General features: G+C 40.5%; 1 protein-coding gene across 1 annotated transcript; it reads right to left on the reverse strand.

The window, feature by feature from the left end:
- Positions 1-2,125: 2,125 nt before the first annotated feature.
- Positions 2,126-19,120, reverse strand: LOC103054683 (cytochrome P450 2J4-like). The gene is made up of 7 exons (XM_025173094.2): positions 18,961-19,120; positions 18,661-18,821; positions 15,917-16,093; positions 7,873-8,014; positions 4,363-4,550; positions 3,411-3,552; positions 2,126-3,182 (listed from the first exon to the last, which is right to left on the reverse strand). The coding sequence occupies exons 1-7, from the start codon at positions 19,118-19,120 to the stop codon at positions 2,992-2,994; spliced, it is 1,161 nt and encodes a 386-aa protein (XP_025028862.2). The 3' UTR covers positions 2,126-2,991.
- Between the last annotated feature and the right edge of the window lie 388 nt (positions 19,121-19,508).

Here is a 19,508-nt window from a genome sequence, read left to right on the forward strand (position 1 = left end):
ATTCGTGCCTAAAAAACACACACAAACCAGATTATACCGGTTTAAGGTGAGATAGAAAGGGGTTGCCTCAATGGCACATGTGTGTAGATAAGAGTAGCTGAACTTTCCTAACCTTTAGCTGATTATAATAGTAAGTTTCCCTCCCCTTGTGAGGTAATTCCACGCCCTAAGGTGGAGACCTTGATAAGGAAGTAAAGAAGGGTTGTTATGCAACAGGTTGTTACTGCGACTGCGCGGTGTTGTGATCAATGGAAAGTTTGTAATTTTGTTACTTATAGCGGTTAATGAAAGACTTTGCTGCTCGAGGCAAGGGGCTCTTGCTCCTTTAGAGCCGGGAGCGTTTTTTGCTGAAGTACTTCAATAAAAAGTTTATTCGCTCCAACCTGTGTGCTTATTGGACTCACACATCAGGAGGAATTGCCATTTTTGGCCAATGTATAGGCCGTATAATATCACACGGCCAAGGCTATTGATCCAGAATGGGTTCAATGCCACCCCTCAGCTCAGTCAGGCAGCTGAGGTCTTTCGTTGGAAAAGTGGGCTACTGCAGGCCGTGGATTCCACAAGTGGCTGCAAAGCTACAACCACTTGATGAAGCTGCCACCAGAGACTCTTTTGTCTGGGGTCCTGCCCAGCAACAAGCATTTGAGCAATTAAAAGCAGACCTTGTACAACCACCAACCCGGGACTCCTGGACTATACTAAAGACTTTCATTTGTTTTTGGCTGAGAAAGAGGGCTATGCTCATGGTGTTTTAACTCAGCAACACAAGGACTCAAAAAGACCACTGGCCTATTTGTCTTACCAGTTGGATCCAGTTGCCCAAGCTTACCTACCTTGTCTATGGGCAGTGTCAGCAACAAGTTATTGACTCATGCCAAGGACATTTTGCTCCAACACAATATAATTGTACACGTGCCTCGTGAGGTTCAGGCTCTTTTAAACCATGGGCATCTTTTACCTATTTCAGCATCCCGCTTCACATCTTACGACATGCAACTCTTGCAGAATCCAAGTGTGACTCTTTCAAAAGCTCCTCTTTAAAATCCAGCTGCATTTTTCCTGCCTCCAATGCAAGAGTACCAAGACTGCCTGTCTTTCACAAGAGCAGCCACAAAGCCATGAGAGAATCTGAAAGATGAACCCAGTTTCAATGCTGAATTTGAAATTTACTCTGATGCAACTAGTTTTATCATTGGGGGGGGGAGAGCACATGGCAGGCTATGCAGTCACCACAGAACATCCCGTTATAGAAGCTGACAGCACTGACACACACACACACCCGGCCCATTTAAGCCCAAGTGGCAGAACTAGTAGCCTTACATCAAGCCCCGTCCTATGTAGGGACGCAACCAGCTAACATCTATACTAATTCAAATAAAATTTGGCTCTAGGATGCCTAGCTCTTCAGACTGTTACAATCCTATTGCTTTGTACTGGGCAATGTTTGACTGGTCTCTTTAACAACTGCCTCCAGAGGAGCACAAGGCTAAATCCAGGTGGTCAAAAAGGGGGAGGACTGTGAGGAAAATAGGTTTTTAGAGGCTTCAGATGAATAAAATTGAAACATACAGTAAAAGAACGTGCAGCACCCTTGAAGCTGGGGTGAACCAGGATGGTTGTAAAAACCTGATCACAAACATCCCTACAGCAACCAAGACTTCTGTCTTGAAGGAGGATGTGTTCCTCCTGGCATTTGGCACCTTGAACTGATTTGTTTCTTCTTCTCAGTAAGGCTATTTTTTCCCTTGTAGATAGTAGAAGAGCAGAGGGGCAGAATGTAACCTGAGATCTAATACTCACTTATGTATGCCTGCATCATCATATGAATATGAATGTGTGCATCATTTGTCCCTTCCCCTTTTTCAAAATGTACAAATATCAGAGCATCTCTTTTGCTTGTAAGGGAGTGTCTCCCACTAACCCTTGGTGGGGTCCCCCTCCAGTGCGCACTGTCTAATAAAACAGCAGTGAAGCCTTGATTATTTTGCATTGGAGTCCTGCATTTTGATTCCATGCTGTGTTTCAACAAAATCAGAAAGCATCTTCTTCACCTGAAGAAAGTTAGCTTAAAAAACAATCACAATGGTTATTATAAAATGATGGACAGGGCTATGACATCTATCCCTGAGGCACCTTGTGACCAAATAAGCCACAAGGTGTCTCAGCATGGATATAGGGTGGGAGAGTGGAATGAAGTTGGTCAGCAACTGAGCACAGATTGGAAGACAGTCCTGTTGGCTCAGCTGGGGATCTGGTCATTTAGAAACATTCTCAGTGACACTGATTCATTTAAAACTTACAGTCCTGTTTGTACATCACAGCCAGCCGGGCCAAAGGAAGAGGGGTGAGCGTGCAAAACCTGGATCAATTGACCCAGCTCATTAAAACTGATGGGGTTAGATTTAGTTCTGCAGAATCATGCGACTTTAGGGGATTGAACTAACTTTCCTTGGTCAGTCATATCATCCAAACAAGATTAACCTTTCCCCTATCTCTGGCAAGAACAATTTCCAAATGGTGTCTCTAGGCCAGAGTTTCCCAACCTTAGCAACTTTCAGTTATGTGGACTTCAACTCCCAGAATTCCCCAGCACTCCATCTTTGTGGCCATTTCAGTTGTCATCTTGTAGCAGCCACATGGGAGGTCAAAAACGGTGTGGAATGGGTGGAGACTGGGTACAACCTCTCCAGCTCTGACTGTGGTAGCCTCAACCCCAATCATGCTACTGTGGGGGGGGGGGTTCAGGTATTTTTTGCTCTGAAGGAAAACACCAAGAAATGAGAAGGAAGGTGCCAGCCTCCCATCTGCTTTGCAATGATTTTGGGAATGACTGTTCCTGATTGTGCACAGCGAGTGCACGGAGTTAGGGAATGGAAGGACATTGTAGTCAGCTATGCCATATTAACACAGTTGGCAGATCTGCTTGAAGACTGATCAGAGTCTTAGAATTTCACAGTAATAAATAAACCACTATCATTATTTTTATATTTACAATGAAGTGTGGCGAGGAACAGCGCAGAGTTTATAAGAATGGGGATGCACTGTAAGTCCGTTCATAGGTTCTTGACTGAATTGTTTAACTCCTTTAGGCAGCTGGAACCTGAACTTCCTCAGCAGGTTGGTAAAGAAAATGAAAATCTCCATCCTCGCCATCTGCTCCCCTAAACACACACGAGCCCCTGAAAAGGAAATAGAGGACAGCAGCAAGTAAGAAACTAAATGATATATTATTCTAAGCAGTTGTCTCTATCACTTCTGAGTTTGACCTTAAGAAACATATGACAACTCTGGAGGCCACAAAAACAGGGCTCAGAAGAAGCTTTGCCAGCCTGCTTTGAAACAGCAGGATGTCTATCTATGCTCCTTTCAGAAGTTAGGGTTATAGTTAGAGTATAAACTACATTTACCTGCTCCAAATGGAAGAAATTCTTCTCTAGCCACAAAATTTCCATCTTTGTCCAAAAAATGATTGGGGTTAAATTTTTCAGGTGTCTCCCACTGCATGGGATCAAGAAGAACTGAACGGAGATCAGGGACAATTATAGACCCCTGAAAAGAAGAAACAACTGAATCAGAATGCTTCTAAAGCAATACTCCACTATTCTATTCTTAATGAAAATGTGTTTCAGGTATATGAATGAAATTATGGAACTGTATTACTTAGATCACATCCTGACCACCAGCCTTTCCACCTTCCAACCTTTCTGATTCCAGCATCACACATGCACAATGCTAATGCAAAAAGCTGTAGGCATTCTTAACTCTTTACAGATACCAGGGTTACCAATGGCCATAGACACATTTACATGCTTGCAAGCCTAGGGGTTCAGCTCACAGAGAATTACTAGCCAGTGTATGCCCTTTCTGGTCAATAGCTAAGTACTGAAGACTATCAGAAACGAAGACTATCACAGAGACTCATTTGGTCTGCCCCTACAACGCTCATGATGAAGCACATATCAATTTTCCTTTTTAAAAAAAATAAGAATAACCTTGTGAGCTGTTTCTGTGCTCACCCCCCACTACACCCCAAACTGTGAAGTCCTTGGTGCTCTCTGAGCTTGGCTGTTTGCTTGCAGACATTTCATTCCCCGACTAGGTAACATCTGTGCTAATGTGAGTGAGTGGGAGTTTGCTCTCTGTTTACATACAGTGGCTTGCCCCGCCAGTGTGGGTGGGGCTATGGTTTTCTCCTTGGTAGTTCCTTGATTAGGGTACTATTTTCTGCTTGATTATTTGTCTGATGTTAATCCCTCCTTTTCTGAGTGTTGGTTGCTGTGTTCTGGTCGTTTCGTCTTGTTCTTAGCTTTTTTATTGTCTCTTTTGAATGGTGTATAAATGTGGTGTATCTCTATGTACCTTTGGAATGTGAAAACCAAGCATGTTCACATCCTTCCTGCATCTTCTGGCAAGGCCAAAACTTAAGACATAATAGGCACGCTGGATCTCATGAATCACAGCATTGGTATAGGGTAGTTTCTTTCGATCTTGATAGCAGATTGAACCCGAGGAACAACAAATATTTTCCATCTCCTTGTACACTTTATCTGACGAAAACAAGAGAACAAAGTGTTTTTTTATCTGTGACTTCATCTTATTCATCAGGGCCCAGATCCCTGTGTGCTCTTTGTGTTGCCAACAGGGAGGTACCTTTTTAATTGAAGAACAACCTGGCTAAGCTAGGGAGCAATTCTTCCTTCTGAAGGCCAAAATGTAACCAATAATCTTTATTTCTCAGTCCCATGCAGGCTCTGGCAACAAAACAAGATCAGTAAATAGAGTTCAGCAGCTGGACCACTGTCAGGGAAATAAGGAGAAAAAGAATTCAGAGATGAAGATGTTCTTCTTGATGTTATCCAGTGGTCCAGATACTGGGATTTAATAACGGTGAGGAGTCATAACTGAATTATAATGGTCAAAAACTATGTCAGCAGAGGCAAAAACTAAGTCTATAATATAGGGATGTTGAACTTCTCCTCCAAATGTTATCTGAGGCAGTCCCAGTAGCCCCAGCCACCATGTCAGGGATAATGAGAGCTGAAACCAACTCCATCAGAAGAGCCATCAGTTCTTTTCCAAACAAGGATGTGTGAAGACAAGGCCAGTTTGTTACATTACACAACCACTTCAAGGAATGTTCTCTAAAACAAATGTCTCGAGTGCTACCTTGCTCTTTGGAAGGAATAAACTAAGATCTCAAAAACAAAGACATTTCCCTAGAAGTCTCAACCCACAAGGAGTGGATGTTTTGGAAAGAGTCCTACTTCTATCCCTCCTTCTAGATGCCAAAAAGAAAAAACTAATTGAAGGGCTTTATGTAACAAAGAAAGGGTCTCAATTTGGGATGTCAAGAGAGAAGAAAAAGGAACAAAGGAGAAATCAGGTTGAAGAATCACTGTCTACAATGGAAAATTCAAAAGACAGGATGAGCAATTTGCATGGAGAGAAGAAGATAATAAGGCAATCTTACCCCAGTGATGAGAAGACAAGTAACACTGACATCTTTACATTGCTCAGTTACTTCCCTAGCTCTTTAAGAATTCAGCTGAATCAGCAAGAGGGGATCCGTGAACTATTATGGAAGTGAAATTTGCTCTTGCTTTAAAATTTACCTAAAGGTATCATTGAGGTCCTAACTAGGGATCCATTTCAGAAAAACAAAATTAAACCAAGAAGAATTATTTGTCCTGGGAGTAAAGCTATAACAACCCTGGATGAAATGAATCCATATGATCTTATGCAACCTACTGATCTACCTTAGAGATAACAGAAGAATAAAGAGTAGAATACCAAAAGCACATACCCCTCTCTTTTCAGCCTCCGTTAAGATGAAGCAGGTCCGTCTTAACAGAGCAGAGGTGAGCAATCTTTCTTAAGCCAAGAGCCATACTACTGAGCCACAACAGACATGACAATGATCAAACGAAAAGACAGTATTTAAGGCATGGAACTGGAATGTTGGCCTGCATTGGGCTTTTTTGTTATTAACTTTAATGGATATATATTTGATTTCCCACTAAAAGGGGGGGGGGCCCTCCAGAGGCTTCAGAAAAAAAGGAAACTTGTGGTCCATGGGATGTCCACTCCTGATACCAAGGAACAGGTCTTGGCTGAGGCAAGCAAAAGTTGGACTTTGAAGAAGCAGGATAGGAAGAATATTGATGCTTTTGAATTTTCAGTGTTGGAGAAGATTCTTGAAAATACCAAGGTTATCCAAGAAAACAAATGGATCATAGAACAAATCAATCCAGAGTTCTCACCCAAGGCACAAACTATCCTTTTTGAACACATTATGTAAAGACCTCCCTTAAGAAGTCCATCATGGTGGGAAAAGTGGAAGAAAAAGAAGAAAAGGGCAACCAGCAGCAAGGTGGATACACTCAATTAGAAGAAAATGAATTCACCATTGAGAGACCTAAGAGGCCAGGACAAAATCAGATCACCATGGAGAAAGTCTATCTATAAGGTCACTAAGAATGACACCAACTTGACAGCATTTAATCAACCAAAGAGATGTTACCATCTCTGACACTGTCTCCCAGTGCTGACTGACTTTATAATATGCAGGTAAGGATAGGGGGACTTTTATGGCAGGTGATGTGCAGATGGGGAGCAGAAAAAAGGGGAGAAAAATAGAAAAAAGTTTCTAAGGAGTAAGAGGGAGAAATGGAAGACTTCCTTGTTCTAACTCTTCCGCTTGACAGAATGGCTCCTGGGAGCTAGGGAAATAACTGATCCAGCCTCACTCACTCTCAATGCATCTTACTTTGTAGGCATAAAGTTCAGGTGACAGTTGAATATTTCTCTACTACTTGGACCCACATGGCATTGTAATTGCCTGCCTGCAGCGAAAGGGCAAAAGACGTTCCTAGACAGTAGCCATTAACTTACATCTTCACAGCATCACCCAGCCATTGCTGTCTTGTAAATGTCCGCGAGGGGAATACAAATGATGAAGTATATGCTACAGCATCACAACACAAGCTACATGACTTATTCTTATTTTGTCATAATGATTACTGGATGACTTTAGAAGATGCTGTAAATCAATGCTGGGGAAATAATCATTGCCATTTTGGTAAATGGCACAACTACAGTAAAAGAATGGAATTCATTGTATAGATCAGAATGGGAATTAAATGAGATGTTAGGTTCAACATCTTCTTTCTAGATTATTGGGGAATAGTTATATTTAAACTCTGTGTTAAATAAATAAATCCTGTCTGAGGATATGATAAGTTACACTGGTATCTTTTACAAGTACAAAAAACATATGCTTACAAACTTCTCTCTTATACACACATTCTTCTAAAATGAAAACACAGTTAATAAATTATTACCAGTTCAATGACCTCATTATATATTAAAGAATGATAATTGTGATTAAAATGTGAAAGTATCTGACAAAAAACATTAAATATCTCTTGAACTTGCAGAAGATCTTGTTCTATTAAGATTTCAATCCTATTCCACACTAGGTGTAAGTTCCACTGAATTCAAAGAGACCTGTCTGTGAGTAGACATATCTAAAATTCCACTAAACATGTTTACTCAGAACATGTAGCATCAAAGTTGACTAGAGAAGGAAATGTGATTTTTTCCTCCTCTTTGGATAAAAATCAAAGTTATTCCACTGTCTTCTAGTGCTTCCCAAATATAAAAAATAAATGCATCCTGCTTGAAGTAGATTCCATTAAGGTCTAAATTGGATTATTAAGTCTGAAGGCATCTTTTCCCAAATTTCCCCATTATTTTAGATGTTCATCATCTGCCCTGTATGAATTCAAAGAAAGATGACAACTACCTGCTAGAGAAAATAAGTTCCTTCCCATGGGGTAAAGAACACCTCTTTAATCATCTAACTCTCACCTTGGACATCTGGATGATTTGTGATGAAAAGCAGTGCCCACTGCAAACTGGTGGCACTTGTCTCTGTCCCAGCTATAAAAAAATCGACAATACACTCAGCCAAATTATCTTCATCATAGGTATTGCTGGGATCACTCTTGCTCTGTATTGATCATTAGAAAGAAGGTGAAATATCATTAGAAGGAAAGCTGTTTCCTGGATAACTTCCTGCAGAGTTTTGAGCTGGGATAGTAATCTATGGAGACAGAAAACGATTATTCTGAAGCTCCATCTAGGATCCCTTTCTGGAACTGGGCCCATTCCTTTCAAGGAGGCAAAAAAGTCAAGATGATGGATGCAACCATGTGATCAAAGCCCACCCTTTTTAATGTATATTGCACACGTTGCACAGATGTCAAAAAGTGGAAGGGCTTCATTTGTGAAGTCACAACCACCATCTTGTCATTTCAGACACCCTTATTGAGTTAGATTCCCAACCCCCAATGCCCTTATCTGCCACTGATGTGCTATGCACACTATCTAGAATAATTTCAATTGGTCCAAAGAAATGTACTATAATGCTGAAATATGGCTATAGATATGTGGACAAGTAGTGACATAGCTTGTGAAAGAAATGAACATGTTAATATTTTTGGACTCTGAAAACGTCTGTGGGAAGCTTTTAACACCTTACTATCTATAATTGATCAAGACACCTCCAGCGATGCTTACAAAGATAATTTATTTTTAGGGAGATCCTGTAGGTTCTATTTGGGATTTCTACTAGGAAAAATTGTTAAACGGAAAACCTTTCAATCCATTTTTCCATTTTTATTACAAAGCATAACCCTTACACCATTGTACACTGCCAGATAGTCCTAATTATTAATCAAATCCCCTAGCAAAAAGAATCTTCACTGACAGAGAGGTCTATTTCTCTGCAATTGAGGATTCTCCACATGGAGAATCTTAAAGAGCTGCAGAAGTCAGAGCTTTAGTTGACGATGGAATCAGTAAGAAGACCTCTCCAGCAGGTAGTCATTCTCCATTTAGCCATTTATACCTGTATGTATCAAAATTAACATTTTGAATTGGTCTCAATGACCAACAGCAACTAGTGGTGACACTTGCTGTAGTCAGAGGAATAGAGAGCAGGGTAGCTTGATGGAACCAAGGCTCGTAGGCAAGGAACTAAATCAGAATCCCAGACACAGATGAAAGTACTGCCCTCCCCACCCTAAATGAGAGCAATGTGGAGATAATCCTGACCCCCAAGAGCTGTTAAGGGAAAAGAAATGACAACTGAGTCCTGGAAAAGGGAAAAGCATGAGAAACTCAAAATAACTCTGCTTTGATTGTACATGGTATAAGAAGGGGCAAAGGAAACTCTGGTGGGCTTTCAAGATTCTGTTATTATACCCTGAAACAATAAAGTAGCATTCTTACAGACCTTGAAGTGTCTGTTTCCTGACCTGGCCAGCTTTGAAGGGCTCAGAGGCTGTCTCTGCTGTGCAATGTTTGAAGGACTCATGCTGTGCCAGTCAGCCAGCCAGCCTAAACCCACAATTAAATTTTGCACAAGCTGCAACTTGTATTTAGAGATTGCAATTTCCGAGACTATAAATCTGCTCCTCATAAGAATGTCCCGAGGTAAGGCAGGCCTATATGTAAAGCAGGCTTCCTCTCTTAATTTTCATACCAGAGAACTTGCCATTTACAGCATTACTATCCTAGTGAAATTCAGCTTCAGCGTACTGACCCTTATCCAACTCATCCAAGTGTGAATTAAACATAGGCATAACTTCTGATTTCAGTGGAAAGAATAGCTAAAACCCATCACTACTGTAACTGAGTCCATTCATCTTGCTGCTGATCTTCCTCTTCTCTTTCCTTCTACTCCAGAAGGCACTAGAGCCTTCTCCAGAGAGCTACATCTTCGCATAATGTATCTAAAATGTTATAATTTAAGCCTGGTCATTTGTGCCTCAAATGAGAACTTGGGGTTGTGTTCAATGATCCATTTGTTTGCCTTCTTGCCCATCCAGAGCATTCTCAGGAGGCCAAGGTCTTCATAACTGTTCTACCAAATGCTAATCTACTATATATTTCCTTGTTGCTTTTTCCTTTATTGTTGATGGTTGGTCCTAAAAGGCAGAAGCTATCCACCACTTCAGTGTCTTTGTTGTCAAGTCTAAGACTGCTGTTGTACCTGTTATCATTATGTAGTTTCCTCTACTTTATCTTTAATCTTAGTCCCATTTTTCACCATGCTTCTTGACTTTTATTACTACATCTTGCAGATCCTTTGCATTTTTGGCTATTAGAGTAGTGCTAGCAGCATAGAGCAGATTATTGATGTTTCTTCCTCCAGTTTTAAAACCACGCTTATCTTCTTCCAATCCAGTTTCTCTCAATATACATATTCAGCATATACTGTAGGCTGAATAAATAAGGGGAGTGTTCACAGCCTCATGTCACTCTTTGCCAACCTGGAGCCAGTCTGTTTCACCATGCTCTGTCCATGCTGTGGCTCCCTGACCTGTATATAGGTTTCACATAAGGACAATGAGATGTTCTGGAACTCCCATTTTTCTAAGCACATTCCACAGCTTGATGTGATTGATACAACTGAGGGCCATTCTATAATCAATGAAGCATGTATGAGTTCTTTTTGGCTTTCTTAATTATTCAGCCTGTATCAGCAATAATGTCTCATATTCCTTGGCCTTTTCTAAAGCCAGCTGGAACATCTGGCATCTCTTTTCCAATGCAGAATTCTAATCTGCATTGGATGATCCTAAACATTAGTTTGCTAGCATGTAAAATTAAGTGACTACATAGACACATAGTTTTCTTGTAACAATATGGAACTGGTAAACATTGCCTTATTCCAGGATGTTTTTAAACTTTTCAATGTAGCCTACAGACCTGGGATCTCCTGGAGATCTCCCATCCAAGTGCTAAACCCCATTTAGCTTTTTCTGAGATAGTCAGGATCTGATGACTGACATGATTGATAATGATTTCATAGAGATTACATATATTATAGGGTACAAGATAGATTTCAACTACCAATAGGCCAAGCAAAATTCCTTTGTCACTTTTTCTGGAACTGGCTCAACAAGGGAATCAGAACCACTGTACCAACCCCCAGATCCCAACCCACCAAGGGGAAATCAGCGTCAGTTGTAGCAAACTCTACTGAGAGATCAAAGAGCATGAACAAGGTCACATTCTCCTGCTATCTAGAAAGGGACATCAGTCCTTGGTTCTTAGTTAGGAGGACATATACAGGATCTATAATGCAATGTGAGAGATTGTGAGGTGTCCTCTACATATTGGATTAGGTTTGTAGATGACACCCTTGTTATAATAAAAAAGGAACAACTAGAGAAAACACATGAAACTATCAACAACATCTTCAGAGGAATAAAATTCACCAGAGAGGAAGAAAACAACAACTCGCTACCCTTCCTGGATATCCTCATCAGCAGAGGAAACAACAGCAAATTAGAAACTCAAGTCTATCAGAAGACAACCCACACTAATCAAGTTCTCCATGACCAAAGTAACAACCCAACCTCCCACAAGAGGAGCTGTGTAAGAACATTATTCAAATGAGCACAAACGCATTGCAGCAACCCAGAAAAGCAGAAAAAGGAAACAGACCACCTATAAAACATCTTCCAACAAAATGGATATCCATGCAACTTTATCAAAAAGTGCCTGACCACTCAACCTACTGCAACACAACCAACACAAGCTATGAAAAGAATCACACTGCCATACATCAGAAATGTCTCAGAAGCTACCAACAGACTATTACAACCACATGGCATATCCGTAGCACACAAACCAACAAAAGCCCTCCAAAACATCCTAAGCAAACCAAAAGACCCAGTAGCCCAAGAAGAAAAAACAGGAGTCATCTACAACATACAGCGTAAGGACTGTAACAACCACTATGTAGGAAAGAAGGCAGAAGGCTAGCAGAGCGCATCCATAAACACCAACTAGCAGTCAGAAGACACGATGAAAACTCCTTAATCTCACAACACGTGGACAGACTTAACCATAGTTTCAACTGGGAAACTGTCAGCATCTTAGACCAAGCTAAATCCAAAAATGCAAGGGAATTCCTGGAAGCTTGGTATTCAGACAAGGCAGCCATCAGCAGGCACACAGAGATAAACAACATCTACGCACTATTCAAAAGAGACGATAGAAAGGAAAACAAAAGACCAGAACATCTCACCAGCAATCATCACCCAGAAAAGCAGAGATTAATACCAAGATTACCACCAGACATACAATCAAGCAGTTAACAATACCCTAATCAAGGAACTACCAGAGGGAAAAAAATAAAACAAAACAAAACCCACACCTCCAGCAACACTGGCAGGGCATGCCACTGTATATAAACAGAGAGCAAACCCCACTCCACTCTAGCACTGAAGATGTTACTTAGCCAGGTAATGAAACGTTTGCAAGAAAACAGCTAAACTCAGAGAACTCCAGGGACTCCACAGTTCTTGCTTCTTTGATCTCACTCATCTGTGTGGGGCTTCACAGATATGTTCTTTACCTTTTTACCTCTTAAAACAATATGAGGACAATAGTCAGATTTGCTTGGAGAGGAAAGGGGGATGCTTGAAAAAAGTAAAAACCAAAATAAAATCTCTTTCAAGTCAAGCTCAAATCCTTGTGACTTTATGGATATGACTGTTGTTTTCTGGGCAGCAATACAGATATGCTTGAATTGAATATGCATACTTGGGAGGGTTAGAACAACTGTTTCTAACAACCGAATCCTATCTGTGACCATTATCTTGAATCTTTGGATAAGAATAGGATACCAGCCCAGCTGTAGTTATCTTCCCTATCACTGGCCTCCTCATTCCATTGTTCTTATTCCATCTCTCTTATACCTCCACTCTGACCATTTGTAGACAGGATCCTTGGTTGTGGCCTAATGTCTGTCTCTTCCCTTTCCATGTGAAGGGTGACATCAAAACCTCATGAGTCCATAACCCTCTACAGTTTAAAAAAAAAACCCACCAAGGTCTTAAGATGCAGCTCTGTTTGTTGCTCTTATTCCAATGTGGAGGCTCAAAGCTTGCTTTCTCGATGAATATTACCGAGTTTCTCTTCAGCCACCTGGTAGCAATTCTTAGCTGATGTAGCACAATCTCCGAATGTTTATGGCATTCAGACATTGGCTGAATGTGTAAGGCACTGGTTGCCTTGGGAAAGACAGACTGTTTTATGCAGCCCACAACTCTTTGCTTGCATGAGCCTTAGTCAGGAGGGCCTTTGGCCAGACTTATCTGGGGCACCAATAACACCCTTTTCTGGATTAGAGACCATTCCCACAGTTGTTGTTGCCTTAGTCTCCCATTTGAACTACTGCAATGTGGTCCACATGGGCCTGTCCCTGAAGACCACTTGTAAGCTACAGCATGCAACTGCTTAATTAACTAAAGGCATTCCTAATTTTGCCCATGTAACATTTCTATTTGGCAAGCTGTCCTGGTTACCAGCTGGTTTCCAGGTGCAATTCAAGGTGGGAGTTGTTACCTATAAATTCCTTCATGGCTTAGGACTTGGAAAGCTATGGCACTGCCTTTCTCTGCTTGTTTCTCCCTGCCCAATAAGATCTGCCAGGGTCACAGTGCTCCAGGTCCATCAATGAAGGATTGCCATCTTGTGGGTCCTCAAATCTTTTTCTGTGTCTGATTTTCCAATCTGCTTTTTCACCCAGTTGAAAAAAATGTGGTTTGTAGATTTTATCAACTTCTCCCTCTCTTTTCTTTTCTACCAAATCAGTAACCCTAACCCTAGCCCTTTATAAACTGGAAAAAAAAACCCATCATTTCTTGTATTCATGGCACAAACCAGAGTTTACACCCTGGTTGTATACTTATCACATCCATTTTGTTTCTGGTGTTTAACTGCTTTGCCTTGAAAGCAATTAAATCTTGTCTGTCCATCCCATTGTTGCCAAAATCATTCCTCTATTTCATTGTCCTGTTCATGTGATAATACTTCTATTGGCTTCTCATCTACTCCTACATACGAGACCTTCCTTCAGGGTTGGATACTGTTGAGGTAGAAAGTTAGATTTGAGACTCTATAAATTATCTCAGAGTTCAAGTCCAACTCCCTTTCTCAATTGCACTTATTTATTAAATAAATGAATTACTGCATCAGAGGGAAGGAGAGTTGCAGTCGGGGCTTCCACCAAACATCATTAGCTGATACTATGACAGCTACAGATAAAAGGAAGTCCAAGTCTAAGAAGTTGATGCCAGAAAGGGTTTTTCCACTAAGCCTTATCATAAAGTAGTCACTGACTGCATATTTGTACAAGGTTGATATAATAATGATACTGTGTAATTAACCAATTAACCTAAGGTGGAAACATGTAAATGGGGACTGTGAAAGGAGAAGAGGGGAAAAACAACTAAACAAACATAATGACAGTACCACAATTTAGAATAACTTTGACATGGAATGATCTCTAACCCTCAGTATGGAAGCTTGGCACCATATGCATGATCAGTTCCCATACATATATTGTCCCATGCCATGGTTAGCTGTCGTTTCATATAGTCAAGGATAATGAAAAGACCATATTTTTTCCAGCCATCCCTGGCTGATCTTGAAGAAGGTCAACAGGGTGGGACCTGGTTATAATTCAGATGGGAATCCCAAGGTTATCAGTTAGACTGAGAAAGTTGGGAAAACAGCAGAGAAGAAAAAAATGTCAAACCACTTCTGCATTATTGCTGAAAGAGTTCATGGTTCTATTCCATGAATTCACCAGGAGTCAAACTTGACCTGAAGGAGACTTTGAAATCCTGAGGAGATGGAGTGAATTATGTAAGAGATAATTTTCTTAATTATACTTCCCTCCATGCTCACCAAGATAACCTGAACAGGTCCACCTGAATAGCTGTGAGTATAACTCATGGTTCCCTTCTCTATAGCTGTCCCAGATCTTTGCAATGCTCAGTTTATATATGTACTTATTAAAATGATTGTTATTCTGTCTTTTGCAGATAATACTCAATCCATACAATCAATATAAGCAACTAAATAAAAATACAATAAATATTATTTAAAAACAAAGAGCTTTCTAGGGCCCTTCCCATAGGGCAGATGATACCAATGGCCTGGGCTGATGGGAGCAGATGAAAGCTAACCTTTTCTAAAGGCCTTAAGATAGGCTTTAAGTGGGTGGTAATTTCATATCTTTTTAATTGCCTCAGTTTTGATTTAATTATATTTGACTCATAAAAGATTGAGAGCCATCTTGGTGTAGTGGTTAAGACAAAAAAACTACAGGGACTTGTGCAGGCAGTTGCCAGGAATCAAGATTGACTCGAAAGCACACTCACCTAAAAGGTTTAGTTTTTACTGTTTCATCTTTATATCGTGAATCAAGTACTCAGCCATCTACAAGGACAGATAGATCACAGACCATTAAAACCTGAGGCTTAGGAAATCTTATGGTGGCTCTGCCGATGTTATGCTTTAGTCATGGCAGGGAATGCAGTAGTATTTTGGACGCACATCCAAAGTGGCTATTTAACAAGGTTGGGAAGCAGTTTGGATTTGTAAGGAAAAAGGTGGTTCGGGCCCTGCAATTGCACCAACGCAGCATCTGTCTGCAGCTCCTTAAACCAAATGCGTCTTTTTCTGGGGTCAATCAAGAGTCACGTGATTCCAAGAAACAACACAATCTTTAGTTGCAGACAGGGACTTCATGAGCATCCCCTGCATGCTCTGAAGCATCTTTCTGCCTATAAAATATATATTATACATTATATATAATATATATTATACATTATATATAAAAATGTATGGGCTTCATAGCTCTGACAGTTACCTAAGAAGACTGCCACACAGAAGGGAAGCAGCCTTCATCAATACTATGCAGGCAATCTGGGCGGGGGGGGGGGGGAGAAATTAATCTGAATGATGCAGTCACAGTACACTGTTCAAATGTTGCTTAGGTTCCAAAATTAGCAAAGCAAGTATTCCATTGAGAGAAGATACTCACTTTGTTCAGCTGAAGAAGATAGTGATCAATGAAATCCCGGGGTTCGTGCAAGGACTGGTGTTCCTTGTGCTTCTCTATCTCCTCCTTTGCCAATCCATATATAAACTCAACGTAGGACAATGTCTTTTGATGAGGCCCAGGAATATGTCGCATCAGCCAGGGAAGTATTTCATACATCTAAAACAGAGTAGCAGCAGCATCATCTCACTGTTACAGTAACACAACCTATTATCCACTCCTTGGAATAAACAGTTTGGTAACATGGGCTGGATCATTGCTTGTGGACAGTGGCATCTATGAAGGGGGTCAAAACAAGCAAAATGGTGGACATGGCATCCAAGCCCTACCCCTTTTGTACATGCATCATGCACCTACAAAGGGGTAGATCTTGGATCACTCATTTGCCATCTTGCCTGTTTTGACCTTCTGTGGAAGCTGCTGCAGGCTCCTACTCCACGAGGGCAAGGGGTTCTTTATTACATTTGAGAGGTTCACCAGCTTCATCCTATAGTAGATATCCCAGACTCCTAAATTAGAATGATCCTCAGTGTACAAATACACTGTTAGGATCTCTTGCTATGTAGCATTGTAGAAAGAGAGTCATGATAGCCTATGGTGGTAAAAAATCAGGAGACCGGTAGTCCCTTTTCCAACTAACACATTTTCTTAAAAGGCATAGACTTTTGTGAACTAATGTGGGATTTAAATGGGGACAGGGAAGGGAGGGAAAAAGGGTAGTTATACAGATGTGGGTTACCTGTGAAACAGATCAAAAGTACCTTATCAATTAACAATTGCAATGTGCTAAAACCCACTGTCAACAAACACAGTAGATCTTTAACACATAACTGTTTATTAACTAGGTACTTGCAATATGTCTCACACCTAACCTACATCTGCATAACCAAAATGTCATCCCATCCCTCCCCCCTTTCTCTTCCCCCACCTCACGTGAATTGAAATCCTACATCACGCTAGCCACTCATTCAACTGATGAAAGCAGTGCAGCTCACAAAAGTTTATGCCTTGAAATAAAACGTGTTACTGTAAGACTTCTCCTGATTTGGGTCTTTATAGCACTACATTAGAAGGTAATCTAGAACACCTCACAGTGAGCTGCTGACTTTCAACATAGTTGGCCACACACAGGTACGTACACACACAATTCAAAACGCAGACATCTCACTCATACACTGCTATAAATCAAGATGAGGAATGTCTTCTTTCTCCAGTAAACAAAACTGATTAAAGTCTGCCCCAGACAGGATGAGCTTCTAGTCCTGCCACCCCTTAATCTGTCCAGTTGAGGAGTTCTTAGCTCTGCCACCTAGACTCCTCCCTTCGGCCTGGCTCTTAGAAAATAAAACGGAAGGCGCGTTCAATCTTCTATCCCAAAGCCTGAGATTATAGACCTTAAAAACCTTGGGTCAGTCCTGAAAAACAAGGAACAGCTGTCTTACACATGGGAATGTTTTAATAAAAAGTTTCCGATTAACCAATGAAATGAAACCTCTAGATATTAAAAAAGGATATTATTGGGAAAAAAGGAATACTGGAAAAACAAAATAAGGCAACAGTCACTCAGAGGGAATTCCAAATAAAGTCAGTATAGTCAGACTAGCTAAACTATTTGGTTATTACCTACTTAAATAAAATCTGAGTTTCAGAACATATTCAGGCTTCATTGCAGAGAAGATAGATAGATCACCTAGAGCTCCTGCTTGGATGTTGTTCGGCAGACCCTCCTTTCCTCCAGTTTATGTCTTCTTTTTTCCCTTTTTCCAAGGGTTAGGCTCACATTTATTGAATATAGGGATAAGTGAAAGTGAGCTTATCTGGGGTGACTGACTGTTGCTTTGCCCAATTATGAGCAAAAATGATCCATCTCAGATGTCCTGAGTCTAGCCAACAAATAAGACATTTTCTAATGGACAATGATCATAATAGGTTTTGATAAAATTGTTGACTAATGTCCAACAGTTATGCCATTGCATTAAAAAGATTATATGGGATAAGCTTTTTGGGGGAAAGAAAAGATCATTTATTGCTATTCAGGACTTCAATATGAGGTCAATTCTGGCATATCAAAAAGTAGAGTTTTGTCACATAGACATACTCAGTTACAGGTAGTCCTCACTTAACAATAGTTAATGGGACCAGCAACTCATAGCTAAGTGATATGGTCATAAATTGTGACATCACATGACCGTGCTGATTTACGCCAGAGTTCCAGCACTTCCAGCTGCCATCATTAAGTGAATCCTGTGCCGTTGTTAAGCGTGACGACACATGGCCGCCATTTGCAACCTCCTGCTGGTTTCCACATTGACTTTGCTTGTTGGAAGCCGGCAATGAAGGTCACAAATGGTGATCATGTGACCTTGGGACACTACGATCATCGTAATTGCAAGCCAGTCACCAAGTGCCGAAATTGCAATCACATGACCATGGGGGCACTGCAATGGCTGCAACTATGAGGACTGATCATAAGTCCCACTCGTTCAGCACCGTCGTAATTTTGAATGGTTACTGAACAAGTGGTCATTAAGTGAGAACTACCTGTAGTCTCTCTCCTTTCCTTCTGCTCTCCCCTGCACTGCACCATTTACTACATACATTCATTTACACTCTCTCTTGTTAAAATCCAGCACTCTTATTGCTATAATATAGGTTTTTAGATCACCATAACATAGGTTTTTAAAACAGTCTGAATCGATCTGGTAGGAAAACAAAACCTTACTCACAACATGAAAGAAGCTACCTACAAATCTTGAACCAAAATGTATGGCTTCTGTTAGTTTCTGGAAGTTTTCATCTTCAAGAGAGAATCGGTACCCAAACGCCAAGGTGGCTATCAAATTGAAGAAAGCATTAGTGATTGGCAATAAAGGATCCAGGGGCTGACCTGAAAATTAAGAAATTGATTGTCAAATTAATATAATACATGAGGATAGAATGCCTTCTATCCCAGAAATGCAGAAATTGAATTTAAAGATTTATGCAAACTAGCACTCATGCCAATGGCTTTAGCTGGTGTCACCTACCCTTTGAATGGGCAAAGATCTCCACTAGCCGATGGGCCTCTTCTTCTATTTGACTCTCGATGCCTTTCCTCCCCACTCCAAGTTTTCGCATAATAAGTAAACCAAATCTCCTTTGCTGCTTCCATGTGTGACCATTGGAAAGAATAATACCTGAATCCATCAGAAATAAGTGAGAAATTATTACTCACAAAGAGAGATGCTTCAAAGTTATTAAATCATCAGCTTAGAAGAGGCCATGTTCAACAGGTCATACCTGTATTTTTTCAGGAGTAAAGAATTTACAAGAATGATGCAGAATCAGATACAAGCTTAAAGAAATAGTCTTTAACACAAAATGCTAAAATTGGATTTGTTCACATCGGCTTGATTGTCTAAGGCAGGACCAAGTAACAAATGATGGCTTATTTTTTAAGCCATAAATTCTCCTTTAAAGCCACAGTTTGGAGTTGGTTTACATATCCAGGTTTGTTTTAAGCATGGCTCATCATTAGATCTGATCTGGAATCCTTGCTAATTCCTAGTTTGTTTCTATTGTTATTAATGTATTC

This window comes from Python bivittatus, unplaced genomic scaffold (assembly GCF_059951505.1).
Source record: "Python bivittatus isolate LINGU-HERP-01145 unplaced genomic scaffold, Pbiv_v1 ctg000980_np1212, whole genome shotgun sequence".
Taxonomy (NCBI): Eukaryota; Metazoa; Chordata; class Lepidosauria; order Squamata; family Pythonidae; genus Python; species Python bivittatus.